At 34.0% G+C, this 21,059-nt stretch overlaps 2 protein-coding genes across 8 annotated transcripts in view; one reads left to right on the top strand and one right to left on the bottom strand.

Moving 5' to 3' along the window:
• LOC125658551 (uncharacterized) overlaps nt 1–16,322 on the bottom strand; it is a 64,583-nt gene extending 48,261 nt beyond the window's left edge. For 2 of the 7 annotated variants that reach the window (XM_048889834.2, XM_056146798.1), the window contains exons 1-4: nt 16,217–16,322; nt 10,784–10,910; nt 5,718–5,908; nt 108–217 (exon numbers count right to left, since the gene is read on the bottom strand). In XM_048889834.2, coding sequence (XP_048745791.2) covers nt 108–217; nt 5,718–5,908; nt 10,784–10,910; nt 16,217–16,286 — 498 coding nt within the window. In that variant the 5' untranslated portion in view covers nt 16,287–16,322. Of the gene's footprint in view, nt 1–107; nt 218–4,542; nt 4,608–5,717; nt 5,909–10,783; nt 10,911–15,990; nt 16,095–16,216 lie in introns of those variants that run through there. The other 5 variants (XM_056146788.1, XM_048890092.2, XM_048889896.2 and 2 more) reach the window with 4 other exon arrangements.
• Nucleotides 16,276–18,031, top strand: LOC125658728 (non-homologous end-joining factor 1-like). Its single transcript, XM_048890121.2, has one exon. It carries the CDS (start codon nt 16,562–16,564, stop codon nt 17,540–17,542), a length of 981 nt encoding a protein of 326 aa, XP_048746078.1. The 5' UTR covers nt 16,276–16,561; the 3' UTR covers nt 17,543–18,031.
• Nucleotides 18,032–21,059: the final 3,028 nt, after the last annotated feature.

Genomic DNA, 21,059 nt, shown 5'->3' with positions numbered 1-21,059 from the left:
AAAATGAAGTTTGGCTATAACGAACTATTTTTTGCTGGCCATGGACGGTTCGCTGAACCGTGTTTTACTGTATATCAGCATGTTGATCACTTCCTGTTGTAACTTACGATAAACTGGTGATGGTTGTTGACCTGTCTCTCCATCGTCCCATATGGAATGTCCCTCCCCACAGGGTGACCAAATGTTACTCTGTCCCCCTCACATAACGTGATATTGCCTACAACAAAATTCTAAAATATACCTCTCTTTACATTTGTCTACATTGTTTTTGAAACACAAACAATTTTACGTACCTTCCTTTTTCCAATAATATGCATTTGCCCATATAATTAGTGATACAAAACGAAGATCTTCTAAATGTTAAATTCTAGTCTGCTTATTTCATTTTACAGTCAAATAGTGATTTTATGGTATAGTACATTCAAACATCCAATAATGCACACTGAAAATTGATACTTTAAGCAGCCTGTGGAAATGCACACTGGTAAGAAATGTTTTTAAAACATAATGCCCCCAGCCTCCTTCTGATGCTATATTGAAAACAATCAACTTTACATTTAAAATATCTGTAGTGATAGTGAAAAATATGGATATTCGCTAGTCAGGAGCAACCATTATGATATAATGTAATAAATTCTTGTGAATAAATTTTTAAAAGGAGTTTGGAAATGGGGATCCTTCATTGTTGTATATTACCTCTTCTAATACTCCTATATGAATGCCAGTTACGTCATCAATGAATTTTAAAAACAGGTACAGTCAAAACTGCCATAGCGACCCACTGTATTAAGCGACTCACTGTCGTATGTGACCATAAAAAGTTCCCCCCAAGACTTTACTCTATATATTGTACCTGTATTAAACGACCACCTGTCTGACGCGACCAACGACCATGATTTTTACAACCTTTTCGTGTATTTTCACGAAATTTTACCTCTATTTAACGACTGTTCATTTTTCAATTACACCGTGATTACTACTTTCGATTTTGGTTGAGCCGAATATTCTGGGAATTATTGCCCCTAACATTTTCGTTTTCAAATGCACGGCTATTCTGGGAATTATCGCCCCTAACCACTTTCGTTTTATAACGCATAGTTTGGCGGTGATCTTGTTTAGTAGGCCCTCTGAATTAATTATTATACCTAATCTGTCAACATGCAGGGTCGTGTGTGGTTAATTAATAAAACCAAGTTGTTGTTTATTTAACAAAATCATGGATCAGGGAATCAAGGCCGGTGTATTTGAAGGCCTGAATTTCGACAAACTTTAAGAAGTGCCGGGTACGCTAGATCGGAAATGAAAATCTACCACTTGTTATACCATAATGTGAAAAAATTGCCCGATTGCGATATAAATCAAGTAAATATTGTGCTTAAGGACTGAAATTTTAAACGGATTATTCGCAGTTTTCCTGCATGAGATACTCGAGGTTTCCAGAATAATGACCGGAACTAGCAGCTCACTTCGACATGTCCCGAGTATTTGACACGTCCGAGTTCAAGAAAGTTGTCTGCATTAGTTCAAAGCTTAAAAGATTTGCTGTGCATGTATAAGGGATATTGTGATTTATTTAATGTTTCTCAAATTGAATAACATATTTCCAGCATGTATTGTACAAAAGGAGACACAACACTTCATCATTTGCTTTCTTACCAAAGCTTTGCATTTTTTAGTTACACTGTACAAGTAGGCTATACATAAATACTCTTTACAACAAAGTGTTTATAAGTTTTAGAAAATTTACATGCAGTTCATCAATGAGATTTAAATCTCATGTAAATGTGTAATATGAAATGCATGTTTATCATTCTTAAACAGATTAAATGTATTTTTTTTTATGAATAATAAATTATGATACAACACAGCCTAGATTTTTAACTACAGTGTATTTTTAATTTTATTTTACAACTATTTAAACCGTACTTGATATTCTTAATGATAAATTCCAAATACATGTAGTAATTTTCTCCATTCTACAAATTATTTGCGAAATGTTATCAATTAACTGCGGAAATTAGGCAACCTGTATTAAGAGACCACCTGTCTTATGTGACCTTTTTTCCATTCTCCGTTGGACGGTCTCTTAATACAGGTTTGACTGTAAATGAATTGGTGTTGTATCTCCTGGAGTTTAAAATCCTCTTGATTTGAAAACAATAGGAACTGTTTCAGAGGAAAAATTTATAACTGCTAATTAAAGCTGAGAACTCATACACATTGATTAGAATACAATAGGAATTGTTTGAAGTTCTATTTATGAATACAAATTTTCAGTTTTAATCAGTGGTGTTGGAATTTCCTTTGAAGCAGTTCCTATTTATTTGGTTATCAAGAGGATTTAAATCTCCTGGAAAGTCAACATCAAATCATTTACCTGTTCACAAAATTCATTGATGAGTTGGCATTCATATTATGAAAATAGAAAAGATAATGCACAATAATGATTTCCTGATTTTATTTCATTTATTTCCTATAATGAAACAGCGAAGTGATTTTTGTATTGTAGTACAGTAAAACTCTGATATAGCGAATTTCTGTGGACACTTTATAAAAATTCGCTATAAGCGTAATTCGCTATACGTTTATAGCGAATTCATAATTCAGATATAACGAATTTGTTATAAAACTTATTTATTCTATATGTATATCAGTTATAATAGAAAGCAACAATTGATATACTTGCGTTTGCATTGTCTCTAAGAGAAACTAAGCCTAGATATTTCCAAGAAGGAATATTTTTAAAAGAGATATGTACACACTGATTTATATATGATAATTTATATTGATGGATTATTTAATCACACAAGCACATGTTAAAAGAAAAATGTCAACAAAATTATGTGTAATACATACAAACAGTCTATGTCTTTTTAAAGTACCGGTCAATTGTTGACTGTGTTGTGTTTTTTCTTCTTGTTTTTTTCCCCTTTTTGTTAATAAATTTCTAAATAAACATATTTGTAAGCATTGTTATGTGTTAACATCCCCTTTTGAAAAAATACAACAGAAATTTTGTAATAAGTGTGGATCCTTTATGTCAAGCATCATGTCAAGATTGTTAAAAATCACACCGAGGTTCAAACGAAAAATTCGTTATAAAAGGTGATTTTTACGTTCATTTTTAATTCAAGGGGAATAGGCCAATCCGAAAACATGAGTTATCTTTCCTTGATCCGGAACGTAGTGCGCTTGCGTAACAGTAGGTTAAGACTTCCGGGTAGTATATTCGAGAAGCGTCATTATCAACAGTGCAGAAGGCTACGAATATATTGCTGTATAATTTTACAGTAATCACGCCAACAAATATGTTAACGTTAATAAAAAATCTCAATGCATAGGTTTACTTCATACACGTGAAAATAACCAACTTTGCATGTAAAAATAATAGAAAATTAATGTTGTATAAGTAGAGGAGGACACCCCCCTCCCCGATAGGATGTTCTATCGTTAAACTGAGGTAATTTCCTACGACAGGCCTGTCCCGAGACCGAGACGCAGTTAGATTATTCTAACTACACCCCTCCCCATTTTCCAGGATTTCACGTGTTTTATAACTGAAATTAGTATATATCATATTTTGCTTACATTTTCTCAGGATCTTTAGCCCGTGTTTTAATACAGTTAGATTTATAATTAAATATCAGAAGTTCAATATCAATGTAGTACATTCAGCGATGAAAGTTCTGCCACGATGTACGTCTAGGTATGTCGGACTGACATCTCTAGATTCTGAAAATGTCCATCTCCTTCGATTGATGAGTAAAATTTAAAAAAAAAAGGGGGGGGGGGGGGTGTGTGTTATGCAAGATCTTTGCACCACACGCACTCGACGTTTTAAATATCTATAATAATAAAAAATTGCCTACAAAATAATTATGTCAGTCGTTATTGGAGACATATGTAAACAAATGAATGTCTGGGTGATTTCCAATTTAATTTTTAAAATCCCCCTCCCCCGAAAATCACATCTGACTCGATCAAGAAATTCTTTTTTTGTTTTTTTTTGTTTCCATTAACATTTTCTTACTCTCTCGTACAAATTATTTCAACTGTTCTCGATTTTGAACAGCGCCCATACTTTAACTATATATATAATATATGCACAGTCTGACTGTGTTACTACCCGGAAGTTGTCATATTCACACTAAATGTAAGAATACAAAGAGAGATAACTCACGTTTTCGGAAAGGCCTATAGAAATTTACTTCGTTATATCCGTAAATTCGCTATATCCTTGTTCGTTATAGACGCAGAATTTTTATATAGAATATATAGAGAATTTGCCGGGGAAATCAATTTCACTTCGCTATAGCCTAATTTCGCTATATCCGTGTTCGCTATATTCGAGTTTTACTGTAGTTGAATTGCTATACCTCAGGAGATAGTAATAGTAGAGAGGGGGAAGTCAAGTTGTAAACACATAAAGGAAGAGAAAAAAAAATTCTGTCAAATAATAATTAGCTAGGTTTTATTGTGCATGTTTCAATGAAAGGAAATTGTGCAAAGCATGCAAAGAATTGCTACAGTAAATAAAATTACCTGATTTATAAATGTCCATCATTATATATATGTACATAACACTTCTTTCTAAATTGGGTAGATTCCTTCACAAAAGTAATAGACTGGATTTAATCCATTATGTCATCCAAATTCTGAAGTAACATACTAGTACACAATTTCTTTTTCTTTTATTCTCGGTTGACATTTCGGCTGATTTCCCGAAAATCAATAGTCTTCCTTACCTAGTATCAACAATCTAGTTTGACCTTTTATCTATTTTCTCCAAAATCTATAGTGGCCTTCCTTACCTGATACCTTACCCACCCAACAATACCTCTAAATTTCAATTGATTCGGATTTAAACTTTTAGAGTTATCATGCAGATTCAGATATTTCTAAAGTTTTTAATCTTTTTCCAGGACTGTGACCTTGACCTTTTTCTCCAAAATCAATAGGGGGTCTTCCTAACCTGCTATCCAACAATATAACCAAGTTTCATTTGATTCAGTTTTAAACTTTTCGAGTTACTGTCCAAAAACCATATTTGTCTGAAGTTTTCAATCTATTTTCGGTCACTGTGACCTTGACCTTTTACCCTTTTCTCTCCAAAATCAATAGGGCCTTGCTTTGCTGGTATCCAGCAATATATCCAAGTTTCATTTGATTCAAATTAAAATTTTTCGAGTTATCATCCAGAAACCAATTTTTTTTTTTAAATTTTAAATCTTTTTTCGGTCACTGACCTTGACCTATTTTCTCCAAAATCAATAGGGGTCTTCCTTACCTGGTATATAACAATATCTTTAAGTATCATTTGATTCGGATTTAAACTTTCTGAGTTATCATCCGGAAAACAAATTTTTCTGAAATTTTCATTCTATTTTCGGTCACTGTGACCTTGACCTTTGACCATTTTTCTCCAAAATTAATAGGTGTCTTCCTTACCTGGTACCCAACAATATATCAAAGTTTCATTTGATTATATTGTAAACTTTTCGAGTTATCATCCGGAAACCAATTGTTGACGCCCAACCGCCCACCCACATCACCAAACCAATAGCCGAGTTCAACTTCGTTGCAACTCGGCTAAAAATTATTACCTTAATCAGCCTGAAAATTGATAATTTAATCAACCTTTAGATAAAAACACTGTTACAACAATTAGCCAGTGTGTAAAACACTGCAGATTGTGATGACAAAGGATATGGCAATACCTCGAATTTTAATATGGTTCACAAAGATTCCATTCAAGCTATCATCAAACATTTTGTGGTCATTGTTTGGCTGCCGAACAACTCGAGCGTGACATCGTGAGATCATCTGAGACTGTATTTTGTCATCCGAGTCTATGTAAAAATCCACTTGGAGGCCATTTCGTCCAATCATACTGGTAACCTTATAAAAACTGCAAACAGAAATATTTCCATATCATTCAAAATCTTTAAGAGCAAAACACTTGGTCATGAATCTTCTATCCAATTATGAATCATATAGAGTCAATTGTTTCTACTGAGTTTGATTGATTGTATATTGTGTAACGTCCCTCTTGAGAACTTTCAACTCTAAGGAGACATCGCCATTGCTGGTGAAGGGCTGCAAAACATAGGCCTATGCTCGGTGCATAGGGCCTTTGAGCAGGGAGGGATCTTTAACATGCCACACCTGTTGTGACTCTGGGCCTCGGTTTTGCGGTCTCATCAGAACGCCCCATTTAGTTGCCTCCTATGACAAGCAAGGGGTACTGAGGACTACAGGTGCACCGTGATTCATACCACTCCACTCGATGCACCAATTACAAATTCCAGATTTTGGTTGGGTTTAGATTTTATATACACCAAAAACAAGAAATATAGCATCCGAGTGATGTGAAGAACATGTGGATTTTTATGCAACACAATTTAATACGCAATTTCCAAGTTGCCCAATAGTTCTTTCCCTTTGTGGAACTCTTACGCACAGCGAGACGCAAAACATACTATCGTCCACACGCGGTGGGTACAAATGCTTATCGCTGCCTTCATATATTGCCTAAAGGATGATTATTAGACATCATGCAACCACCCAAACTGGTGGGGCACACAATTTTAGTAAGTTTGATTATTTGATAATAAGATAGCTCAAACAATAATCGATAATCACCATCTTCCTAGATCAAAGTATCACTCGTGCAGAAGAGGAAATAAAAAAAAATTGAATATTTAATTTAATGGCCTAATTCAAACAAATATTATTCTTCATAAGGTCAGTTTAATGTATACCAATGGCCGATATAACAAAATTTACGCTTTCAGAACTTTTATTCTTTAATATTTACACAGCTAGTCTATAATATATATATACATCTTGTACCCACAATCTGAATTCCTCGTATGTCTTGTACACGCGACATAGATCTTGGATGTAATACGATGGCATCCAAGAGTAAATTTAACGTACTGCTAGCTATGACATACCTAACATAGTGCAGTAGGGTGTGACATCATAGTTGACGTACCTAACATAGTGCAGTAGGGTGTGGCGTCATAGTTGACGTACCTAACAGTGCAGTAGGGTGTGACGTCATAGTTGGCGATGCATCAAATTCACTCATGGATGCCACCATATTACATCCGAGATCTATGTTGAGTGCACGAGACATTCGAGGAGTTCCAAATGCTTGTACCCTACCAAGCATTTAACAGTATACTGAACGTACCTCACAGAAGAGCTGATATCTCAGACCTTGCATATAAAAATTAGATGTTAGATCCGCTAACATACTCGTTACACAAACATCTCTTTGTGTAGCAAAGATGTGGGCCGATCTAACATCTAATTTTAATTAGACTGTATGCAACAGAGATCCAAATCGTCAATGTGTTGAGATTTAGCATTTTCACCACTCAGATACCATCAGAATGTGGTCTGTAAGATCACTGCAGTTTATCTTTACAAGCTGTTAGTGCTGGAGTGAAACCAACATCGTAGATAATGACACAGATTAAATATATTGACAGTTAACATGGTTAATATAAGAGAGAAGTAAATCAATAAAAGAGAGATTTTCAAAGACTCTCAATTGATAATTTTTTTGAATTTTGACATGTATAGATGAAAACAAAATCATATAAATTTTTAATTGACGATAGATTTGTTTAAAAATCCAAAAATTATGCTGAACATTAATATAACAAATTTTAATAGACTGTCAATGTTTTCTTTTTTCTAACAAAGTTATAATATGCAGTTATAGATATACAGTACACGACACAAGTTTTATACACCCCACCGTGGAAAGACCAAGGTGGAAAATCCACGGAGATACATCATGTTCTCTGTGTTCCAGGGTGTGTGTTATTTGTGAATACACACAGCTTCTAGGAGCTTTGTTCTGGCCACGGGGCGCCTTACAGGAGATGTGAAAATGTGCCGCAGGCTAAATAATCAAGATATTTTTTAAGAAAAGAAAAAAATGTCAATACCCCCCACCCTCCTGATACTTATATTGTTTTCCAGCATTTTGAGCCAATTCCAATGATACCAAACACTATATATCATGTTTTTGAGAAAACCTGGTTTTGAAATCTTTCTTTTAATCTTCTTTCTTCATTAAAATATTCTTAAATTCTATGTTTAAATAATGCGTACTTGCAAACAATTCCTGTTTTGAATGCGAATTAGAAAAGCATACATGTACAACATGTAATAGGGATATTCAATAATTACGATATGCTCTCTTTCTCTCTCTCTCTGACCAATGTGCTGTTACGGTTAGTTAGTTTGGGTTTTGACTTATTATGAAAAGTGTGAAATATATTGGGTCAGGCGTGATATCAGATCTAGTCTAAGATTACAGGTATCCTGCACGGACCCAATATATTTCACACTAGTTCATGAAAAAAAGACTAATATCAATATAAACAGAAATGACTTAACGATTTTTGCTTTTATCCATATACGCTATCGATTATTAAAATCTTTAATTGCTATATGAAATCATTTTAAAATTTAGATGCATTAGATAATGAAAGCAACAGAGAGAGAGAGAGACAGACACACACACAGAGAGAGAGAGAGAGAGAGAGAGAGAGAGCATTGGTAAACATATAATATTCATGAATGTATGCAGATACGGGAAGTTTAATTATCCATCCCCTTTCATTTTGATATTTTTTTATTGCTTAGCTGTCTATCTCCCTCTCAGTCAAAAATAAACTAAATACAAGCTATACTACAACATCATTGGATTTACTGGATAATTCTTCGATTTAACCTTCATAATACATGTTTATGCAAGCGGACTATCTTTTTCCATTTTCACTAGCCAAAATTATTCGTCCACGAAGGCACAGTTGACCCAAAACCCATTGCTAGCAGAGATGAGATGAATTTTACCCCCGTATTATGTTATAACTGACCAAAACCTAGTACGTTTGTTTTACAACTTTCATTAAGAAGACGCGCAAGTTTGTGAGTCACTGAATAAATGAAAAAACGTCTGCATTTTTATTTCAATCGTTGTCAACTGAATACTTTGTGATATATTTCAAGACTACATGTACTCAATTCAATTTATTGGATCTCATCACCATTATGCAATGGTATAGAAAGATATTTATCAAGTTAGAGAAAAGCCGTGTTATTATTAATGTAAAGTATGGGCATTCTAGGTAGGGGAGCACATTTTATTTTATTATTTTCTTAATGAAAGTACAGAGTTTTCTAAAGGTTTGTTTAAAAGTAAAGATATCTTTAATTTTTATTTGTTTAGGTGATAAAAATTGGATTCTTTGCTCACATTGCATCACAGTTGAATACATAATGAAATTCATCTCCAATGTAAACATGTATATAGCAGACCTTAATCACCTATTCCTAATTACAATGGAAACCTTACGTTAAAAATAAACCACTGTTTATGGTACACATTTCTTTGAGCTGCTATTTATCAAATTGAAATTACTGGCATGTGATTGTCATTGTTCATAGCCCTTCTTTTATTTGGTGAAAATGTGCTGCACGTGCCGTGAAACAATGTACCGATGAGTGGTGGGAATAACGCAGGTGTTTATATACAGGATGTCGAGAATTTGGACGTTTCATAAAAAGGTGTGAAGGTCTGCAGGGCAATCTACATACGGATATATACTGAAAACACCAACGTATCATTAAACAACAATTACAAGAATTGAATGATTTAAAGCTAATTTCTAAATAATGAATGGGGTAGGGGCATGCATGCTGGCCAAGCGAAAATGTTTTTTTGGGTGAATCATTTCGGAAATTATTTCTTTGTTTTATCACATGGAGGTACAAGGTGGCATCTACGGAGGTACAGGTGACATCCACCGAGATCCTCCGTGGACAACAATGTCTAGCTTGCGCGGAAAAAGTAGGACTTCAACAGTGCCGACAATTTCAAAGGTCCACTGTGTTTGAGGCAAATTTGTTCCACCGTGTTGCGTGGAACACGCATAAAACTTGTGTTGTGTACTGTAATGTGCCAGACAGTAAAATGTTTACAAATGACGACATAGTTATACAAAACTTGAATAAAATTAAATAAGTATGCTACTCATTAAAATTGTTAATTTTTTGGTGCTGACTGTCATTTAGATCAAATGAATTGGACCTAACATGAACCGAATAAAAAATAACCCAGAATCATGCTGTTCTGAATCGAAACTGAACCGAACTAACCCCGAATCGTCCCAGCCCTACTGAGGGCCTATTCTAACCAGGACCCCCACGGGAGTCTATCGAGTCCCAGCCCTACTGAGGATCTGTTCTAACCCAGACCCCCATGGGAATCTATTGAGTTTGAATAACTTAGGGGTTTCTTGGAATTATTTCACAAAGCTGCTTTCTCCACCAGCTCTCTGTATAGTAGTCCTGGTCAGCTAAAATTTTCTTTGATTGAAATGCATATGGGAAAAAATGCTAAAAGTCTTCGAGATTGACATATGTAATGTAATTATACATGTCTTAAAATGGGATTAATGGTGAAGCATTGAAAAATTTACAGAACCTTGACGTATGACAGAAAATCCTTTTGCATAGTATCATCCCCTAATTGGCAACTCCTTCAAAGGTCTTAAATGGTACTCTTAATATGAAGTCCAAAACAATTCTGGATGAACATATGCAAACTAACAGATACGTGTAGGAAGAGCTAGGTTACTATTACTGTGAGATATATACACTTTTAGCTCAGTCTGTTGAGAATTCAAATTTGTGTTAGAAATCCATTGCCTTATCAGAGTTTGATCTAGATTTCTAATCAGTAATAAGAATTACTTACTCCATGATGTTAACCACCCTGGGTCTGTTGGGGGTGGGACCAATCCTCTTCAAATGAAACTGAGGCTGGTCTGAGCAGTTCCACATCTCCATGGTGACTGGTCTGAGGTCAGCTGAGCAGCAAATATCTAAGATAAGATTAAGGCGTTAATAAAAATTGTCACATGCTGAAAATGATTATTGACTACAGGTGTTTAAACTTTACATGTGCCCACTTACAAATCATTAAGCAGTTTCAAAAGTACTCTTTTAAATTTGGATGGACAGGAATGCCCCCACCAGTAACCCAGTAAATACAAAGCTATTAGTCCATTACAATCACGGTAGGTCAGTGGTGTGTTCACTTCATAATCTTGAAGTCGTGAGTTCGAGCCCCACTAGTGCCATGGCCAAGTCAAATTATGAAATCTACGACATGAACACAGGTAGGGATTGCTCCTTTGCCAAACGTTTGGCATTTAGATGTGAGAATCACTGGTCTTTTGATTATATGACATTACAAATGAAGGTCCCAAGTCGCAGCAGGTGTTGGCATATTAAAGAACCCTCACTGCTATGGCCCTGAGCACTAAGCATAACATTTGTGGTACTTCAACTACAACTAGTGATGTCTCCATATCAGACGTATAACAAACAACCAATCATTACAATATTTAGTATATTTAGAAATGCCGTATCCTTGATAAAAAGTGTTAAGGTAATTCCACCCCTCTAGAATTATAGGTTCAATCTTATATTTGATTCTTGATCATGTTGATTCTTCAAATTAATAATATATCTTTGTAACAAATAAAAATTATAAAATAAGTATGCTGCGGTATTCATAAATTTGATATCAATTAGCACACATATACCTGTTATCAATGTCAGAAATTGCAATTTTCCATAAATATGATAAACAGCATTATCAAAATTTGATAAAAAAAAAAAAATGGTTAAAACAATATAATAGTATTCATAACAATTTTATGAAACTCTGTCTCTTGAAAAAATATATGAAATGTTTGTGAAAAATAAAGGAAGTCTATTGCATAATGGAATTGATGAATAATTTAATGAAAATAGGGTTGTTGCCCTTGGATTCAATATTTTGAAACATATAATTGATTATTTATCTATATTATAACTCTGACTTTTAAAATATTTTATGGTTAACAAGATTTTTTACAATAACTGTTGAAAAAGACCCCAACAAAATTCATGATCCTGTCATGCATAAATCTTATCAAATCATTAACTTTGTGAAATCTTATGATGTCACAGGAGGGTGGTACTACATTAAGGTTGGTAATTAAATGTTGGAAAATAAAGTCCAGTTCCATATTTTTAGTTATCTTTAAAGAATCCACGACTTTATATTCCCCTTTATACCAGATCGTAACTTAAATATCAGTAAGCCGTCCGTTCCTAAATAACAAATATCCAATGGACAACCTAATTTAGTCAGGATTGTGAGAAAATGGCAGCTTTATAACTGTCTCTCGAAGTAACATTCAGAAAGACAATGATTTCAAAAAGAAAGGCAATGTGGAGAATAAATATTAATTTCAATTAAAAACAAAATGTGAGTTTTCGGCAGCGTGACAATCCTAATTTACGGGTTTAATTGGTGCTGACAGCAGAATGGTATTTACCTCATGTCAGAAATTCAGTGCTATCACCAGTACTTTGTATTTCCTTATCCATAATACAATTCACAGTATTGATAGCATCTATGCAATTTTTTTTTATTGACTAAAATCTAATTTGTTACACTTTTGAAACGTTTTATTTTTAATCATTAGGGCTGTGCGGTGCACCGAAAATTTCGGTGCACCGCGATTCATACCATTCGATTCGATGCACCGATTACAAATTCCGGATTTCGGTTCGGTTTAGATTTTACTTACACCAAAACAACAAATATGGCGTCCGAGTGATGTTGAAAACATGTGGTTTTTTATGCAACGGAGATTTAAATCACTACTGTGTTAAGAGTTAGCATTTTCACCACTCAGATACCAACAGAATATGGTCCGTAAGATCATTGCAGTTTATCTTTACATAACATATAGCATTTCTGTCAGTGGTGGAGTGAAATCAACATCGTAAGTAATGACACAGATTTGACAGTTAACATGAGAGAAGTAAATCAATAAAGGAGAGATTTTCAAAGACTCTCAATTGATAGAATTGTTGAATTTTTGCATATCAATGAAAACAATATCATATACATTTTAGATTCACTATAGATTTGTTTAATAATCCAAAACTTATGCAGCACATTAATATAACAAATTTTGATAGACTGTCAGTGTTTTCTTTTTTCTATCAAAGTTATAAAATGCCATTATGAATAGATATGATATTTACAAATGACAACATATAGTTATATAACTTGAATTAAATCAAATCAAATATGCTACTCATTAAAATTGTTAATTTTTGTGGTGTCATTAGATAAATTGGATCTAACATGAACCGAATCGAAAATAACCGAACCGTGCTGTTCTGAATCGAAACCGAACCGAATCGAGCTAACCCTGAATCGTCCCAGCCCTATTAATCATATACACTTATATTGCACATCATACCGATATACCTTTCTTGCCACACTGATTAGGAATACGGATTACTCTGTTTACCTGATCAAGATATAGGGCTCACAGTGGGTGTGACCGGTCAACAAGATGTTTACTCCAATGATTTTTCAACACTTTTCAAAAGGGTCCTGTGGCTTTCGAATTGGGAAAAATTGTCAACATTTTGATCAAATTGGGAAAACTTGGACATTATTGTAAACATGCTATATCATATCAAACAAGAAATCAAACACAAATTGATGTCATTCTTCTTTTATTTTACATATTTAACTTTCTTTTCTTTAAGCTTTTAAAGTTTTCGACTATTCAATCTAAGTCATCTAGAATTGATGCGTCATTGTCATGTCGTACATAAACTATTCACATTAGTGATGGGCAATCGGACCTAATACCACAATCGATTATCGGCAATAATCGGACACATGTAATCGATTAATAATCGATTATAATCGGAATTGGCATTTAAGTGTTTCCCCCTCAAATTAGATGTAACAGAACCATTAAATGTATGGAAACAACATTTGAATTCTTCTTTGTTTCATTTATTCACTGGTATATAAATCAAAATTCCAATATATCAAGTAATGGAATTTATCTATAATCTCGATGTATCAAAGATATCAGAGATAGGCTCCTTTATTTGACTGTTGAATGTCATTGTTGTTACCGTCCTTCATATCTCCCGCCATTTTCTTTGCTTATTTTTTATCGGGTTTGACATACAGAAAATAAAATTTGAACAAAGTTGAAGTGATTTCCGGATTTGATTTGGTCAACGATGTCGGCGACTTTTATTTTGTAATCGATTAGTAGCATCGTAGGTCTCTGAACGACCGACAATCGATCATCGGCGACAATTGTTTCATCACTAATTCACATTGAACTTATTTTTTAATAAATATGGATTTCGCCACGCAGTATTGATTATTGGGAAAAATGCAAGTTATATTGGGAAAAAATTGGAAATTTTTGAGAGGGGAAAGGGCTGATATTCGGACCTAAAATGGGTCTTTGAAAATCACTGTACTCCTCTTTTGCACCTGATCCAACCTCTGGTATATCCAAGGGTCTGTTTTTGCCCAACTCTCTATTTTGTATTCTTCATAGGAGTTATGAGATTGATCACTGTTTGTTATCTTCACCTTTCACCTATGAATAATTATCTCCACAAGTTTATGCCCCTTGTCCGCTTTTTTGCAATGAAGAATTTTAATTCCCTACCTTTGCCTTTGTAATTTTCTTATCTATAACTTTGACATTTGGTGGGTTTTTCTGTTGTTGTTGTTTTGTTTTTTATTATTATTCCCATCAATAGCATTCAACTATAACAATAATGCCCAATTAGGGTTAGGGTAATCTCGGTTGAGATTCAGCTCGGCTGAATATTTGGACTGACGCCTTCACCGAATCTCGGAGCAGTCCTTCATAATTCATGTCTGAAAATTTACTTTCAGCTTTGACCAGTTCTAGCAATTAATGTGCACTTAGGTGACACTGCTGTTCGCTTCAAATCAGTTGGTTGACTATCAAACCAAATCTGTATCACTATTAATGCTGTATTACTTACCGTCTAAGTATGTAAATTCCATAAAATAAACCATCACTTATTTTCCCGTTCAAATGAAGACTTCTATGGCACAAAATTTTATCTCCCAAAATTTTAAAGTTCCTATAGTTTGTTTTTTAAATTAGCGAAATGCAAGTAGGTATGTAGAGAAACAATGAATCAGTAACTAGATAAAGCAGATTGTAGGAACTCTTCAATTCCAAGAGATCAAATATTGTGCCATGGAAGTCTCAGTGTTAAATCTAAAGCAAACTAGCATGGCGCCGCACCATGCCCTTTTTAATTGCACCATGCCCTTTTTTCTCTTTAGAATTTAAAAAAAAAAATTAAATAATTGTTCTTTACTTCACAAGGTTGATTGAAAAGTTTAAAATCAAGGCAGCAGGTATTAACTTCTAAAGAGGCTAAATGATTATTCTATTACTATCATAGTATGATACAATGAAAGTGCCACGAAATTGTCTTGCTGCGACGAAAAGTGCCCTTATGAACATTTGACATGTGTGCCCTCTTTAGATCCTATATAATATTTAACACTAAGTCTTCATTTAAACGGAAAATTTAGTGCCTATTTTCATTTTGGGATTTTTATACATATACAGTTAGCAATACAAAATTAATAGTGATAGAGAGTTAGTTTGATAGTCAAATCACTTATCTGAAGCGAACAGCAGTGTCAAATAAGTGCACATGAATTGCTAGAACTGGCCGAAGCTGAGAGTAAATTTCCAGACATGAATTATGAAGGACTGCTCCGAGATTCGGTGAAGGCGTCGGTCCAAATATTCAGTCGAGCCAAATCTCAACCGAGATTAGTTTTATAGGCAACAAATAAACTTGTATGAAATCATTATCAAATGGCTATGTATAATTCACAGTTGTAACCTAGCTCTTACATTTGGTAACACAAAGAGCGAAAAGAGTAGATCTATTAGAATAAAAATATTTCGGACAACAAAGTTTCTCATTCCGACAAGTGAAAGTTTTGAGTTTACTTGCCCGAGGGCAAGTTCAAGATAAAATGTTAATGTCCATTCCTGCAACTAAATAAATTTATACCTGATTTAGACAATTCATAACACCAAGTACCAGTATTGAACAAATCTAAAGAGTCGTTACATTGTTATCTTAACAATATACACTTACTCCATATTTCCCCCCCCAACTTTCTACTTTCGCTTTTAATTCTTATTCCTCGAAACCAGTCCTGAAAACCAAACATGACTCACATGATAATGTTTGCTTGGTGTTTTGTATTAAATGACATATGTATATAATGACCTACTTTTATACCTGTCAAAGTAATCTATATACAGCACATCACTCTTGCCTTCAGGCGCTTTTCCATCTTTCATTCTCTCCCGCCATTATGCAAAATTTTAGCTATGACTAATGTCAGTATTGTAAAACATTATATGGAAAAAATGTTTTGAAATATTTTACTTAAATATCATCTAATAATATTTTATGCCTGTATTTCACTGAATGTATATTGAGTAATGCTTTTGGAATACAATTATCTAATAAATAAATGAAGTATTTTGTTCATTCCGGAAAATAGGCCACCCTTATTTACGAGACTATCGATGCTAGCTTTATATAATAGTTAAACGAAAGTAAATTTGCAAAGATGTCAGAAGTGGAGTGGAGAAGAAAATGGAAACCAGATTTAAAAGCATGTCCGTGGCAACCTATTACCATTGTCCATCAACTGTACTTATTCAAATGCAAATATACACACTCATCTTATGAACTGCTGATCACAGACAACGTGAACTTTTGGTTTGAGCAACTTGAGGGAGAGGATTTGGAAGAAAGAACTGTAGCTCTTAATCCTAGTGTAAAGGCAACACCAACGAGAATATTGGATGAAATACAAATCTGTCTGGAGAATCAATCAAATAAAACAAGGCTATCGGTGTCGCCGAAAAAAAGTAAGCTTGTTATAAACGTCGATTCAGAAATGGCTGGGATGGCTTTTGTCTGGCAGTTTCAATGCGAGACAGCTGATCATGAAATGATTTCCGATAACTTCAATGTACCATTGTTGGGTATGGTAGGAGAATTAACTCGTCGAAATAAAGAATTGGTAAAAGTTATTGAAGCAAAAGATAAAGAAATTGATGACTACAAATCGCAGGGGGCTAAAACATCTCGAAAGCATATTGAAACTGCCGTGTTTGTGAGCACTGCCTTCGAGAACAACATGATTATGTCAAAAGAATTTGAACAGGAAGTAAAGCAGCTCGGATCATCGGGGTTTTCTGAAGATAATCAGGATCTGTACAGACAAATAATGACTCGCTACGCATATTTAATGAGACCGGAGGCAGCAGATAGCACAGAAGAGTCCATGGAGGATAAAAAGACCACACCCTCTGTAAACTCGTGGGAAACCAACAGATTCCCAGCATCACTCACGGGTAGAAGTCCTGTTAAATCAGCAAACAATTCTCCACAGAAAAGTCCCACTAAAGGCAGCAGCTCCACTGAATCTTCTCCAGCCAAGGACTCAGAACTACTAAGAAGACAGGCACTGGAAAGAAAACTAGAGGATGAAGAAAGAAAGAAGAGTGAACCAAAGAAAAAGAAGAAAAAATTGGCATTTTAAAAAACACACTAAGTATACACAGTGCTATGGACATTTTCAAAAAAGATTTGAAGTGTTACTCATTAAAGTGTATGTACAATGGATTTATGAAGTGACTGGGATTCAAATATGTTGTATATACATGTACATATGTTTTTATACTTCTAGATTTGAAATCATAATAGAACAAGTAAACATTTTGTATCAAGTTTGAATATAGAAAATATCATTTTAATGGAACAGAGTAAAATTTAGTCATACATTTGGAGATTGTTCAAACAAAATACATCATGTGCATATTTTGATGCCATACAGTGTTTTACATTAGAATAGCCTAGATATTCTTGAAGGGTTGTGTGATGAGCAACAGAGTGGATTGAACATGTTGCACACTGATATATTATTACCATGTATAAACACTGATACAGTAATTTAATGTGCTATTTTATAGGTAGTGTAGTCTTATTTTGTAATTTTATGATGCAATTATAATTTATGAGAAAATGATAATAGTGTGAGTCTTCTATTCCACAGTATCAGAGTGTGTATGACTTGACCAAACCACACTGTTAACAGGTTTTAAGGCCAGTTAAGGAGGAATATCGCACCCAAAAAAATTATATCTGGGCAATAAGATTTAAAAGGAATAGACAAATATTGCTGATATTTATATTTTCATTCATACATGTATTTTAAAAGGAAGTCAGCCATTATGATGATGAAGTATACCTCTTTAATATACTGGTACTACTTACTATGGAAATTTGATTGTATGTTTAGTATGTGAAATCAATGCCTTCAAACTGACAGATGTTGTTAGGTCTTATTTCCTCCACCTGTCAGTAAATGAGCACACAATATATGGTCCACTTACAGCAAGTCTTGACTTATTCACATGAACTCAAATCTGTGAATATATATTAAAACTGTTACATCTTATATATAAGAAGGTTTTTATCTTTCTTTTGGATTCCACTGCAGATTTTGTAGATTTCCTGTAATGAACTTCATTAATCTTTGATTACAGATCATTAAGTGAACTGGGAGTATCAATCTTGACAAAATCCATTTAGTATTTTTCAGTATTATGCCTGATAACATGTCTTTCAGTCACTTGGAGTATTAATCTCTGACAATGGGTCATTTACTAAATTGGAGTAGTAACCCCTGACAATTGATCATTTAGTGAATTAGGATATTGATTTATGAAACAATAACTCGGAATTTTATTCTCTGGGAAAAGGTCATTTAATAAATCAAAGTAGTAATATAGCAATAAAATATTACTGTTTTTCGTGGGCTTAGAGTATAAAGAAATATGTTTGAGGAAGAATAATTGTCTTGCAAGACAATAATTATTTAATCACCAAAATTACACATTCATGTACCTGCTTTGAGGTTAAAAGTGTTTGAAATAATTAAATACTGGTATTATTACTGAAATATATAATATAGAGCAATTTCATTGAATTCAATTTTTGGTGACAAAATGATAGCAGATGCCACTTTAAATAGCTTAAATTCACTGCATTCAGAGATTATTTTTATCTCAAATGTATATCTCCTTTCTAAGACCACAACTAGAATATGCAGTTTGGATGCATGAAGTCCAATACTGAAAAAAATAGAAAAGGTTCAGTTATATGCAGCGAGGCCTTTCAATAGCTTCCAGACACTCATTACACAGTATAACTGTAAACAGGATGGGATTTCCTTTGGAATGACGAAGAGTCCACTCTAAGTTTTTAACAATGTACAAAGCTTATAATTATCTTGTTCCATCCTATCTCAAAGGTCCCCATGGGGATCAGGATTAGGATAGGTCCTCAGTACCCCTTGCTTGTCGTAAGAGGCAACTAAATGGGGTGGTCCTTTGGATGAGACCGCAAAAACCAATGTGCTTGTCACAGCAGGTGTGGCACGTTAAAGATATCTCCCTGCTCAAAGGCTGTAAGCGTAGAATTTAGGTCTAAATTTTGCAGCCCTTCACTGGCAATGTTGACGTCTCTATATGAGTGAAAAATTCTTGAGAGGGGCATAAAACAATATTCAATCAATCAATTAATCCTATCTTGAAGACATAGTTTCATGCATCAGAAATACTGTTTCAAATTATAACAATCAAAATTGCTCACACTTCTCTCTGCCAACATGTAGATTTGAAGTTTTTAACAAATCAATCATTCCAGATTCCGTGTATATAAATCATATAATTATCCCAGTGGTCATATATGTAGCGGTCAGCCGGGTTAGATCACTGGTTGCCAGATAGCTCAGTTACTAGAGCACCTGACTAGAGAATTCAGAAAACCTGGTTTGGTTCGTTGCATTTCCTCCCTACCTGTAACATTTGGTGCCGTGACCAGGATTTTCATTAAAATCTATCTTTCCTGTTTTATTTGGTGCCGTAGACCAGCCCCTGGAACTGACAGGTGAAAAGGCCTGCCAGAGGATTAAAATCCTGGATGATGTCTTTAAGGTGTGAAGACATTTAAGGAGAGAGGAGTGTAGCGATCAGCCGGATTTGATCGCCTGTGACCAGGTAGCTCAGATGGTAGAGCATCTGACTTGATAATTCAGGGGGCCCGGGTTCGAATCCCGATGTGGTCCGTTGCATTTTCTCCCTTCCTGTTACACATATAAGGGAGGCAACCGCTAAGTGATTTAAAACAGACTCTCTTCAGAGTGATGTTAAACTAGTTTTCAGAGTGATGTTAAGGTCGATCGATCCTCATGTGACTTATCAATAATAATGGTTAAAAGTGCAAAAACTCTATTAATTTCCATTCAATATAGTTAAATTTAAACAATAACCATAGAAAATGTGTATGTTGCCACATTTTTAAAGATGTCAGACATAAAAAAAAAACCGGAAGTATATGTTAACATCAGAAAATCACACATTTTCGTTGTACAGAATAATTAAAATAGATAAAATCTTGTTGAAATGAAAAATTTTAAATGTCAAAAGTTTAAGAAAACTGTTAATTCATAAATATGTATAAATTAATTGTGTATATTAGGGAAATCATGCATAATAGACATGCAGTAGAAGAAATATCAGCATAGGATTTATTGCCCTTGACAACATTTTTTTTAATTATAAAGAATTGATTATCTATAGAAAATATACACTTTTCAATATCAATAGTTTACCAAATTTTTTATTTTATGTAAATAAAATTCCTCTGAAGATATATATTTCTTTCATGCGCAAAGTTTAATTTGATAAAGATTTTTGCAAAAACCTATGACATCACACGAGGATCGATCAACCTTAAAGTAGAGATCATCAAATCATTTAATACCGAGCTACAAATTAAATTTTGCGAGTAATGATTCCACTATATTGATGTGCGAATCAATTTAATTCCTGAGAACTATAATTGGATTTATGCATGTTGCTCTCATGAATTGAATATGAAGCTGGTGTATTCATCGTGATCGGTATGGAGTTGATCACCTTTCAGAAGATATTAAATTTTGATAAGCATTTAAACATCTTGTAGTAAGCATTACAAAGTTGAAGAAAATTCAC

Source organism: Ostrea edulis, chromosome 1, assembly GCF_947568905.1.
Source record: "Ostrea edulis chromosome 1, xbOstEdul1.1, whole genome shotgun sequence".
Classification (NCBI taxonomy): Eukaryota; Metazoa; Mollusca; class Bivalvia; order Ostreida; family Ostreidae; genus Ostrea; species Ostrea edulis.
This window is presented reverse-complemented; position numbering and strand designations above follow the sequence as displayed.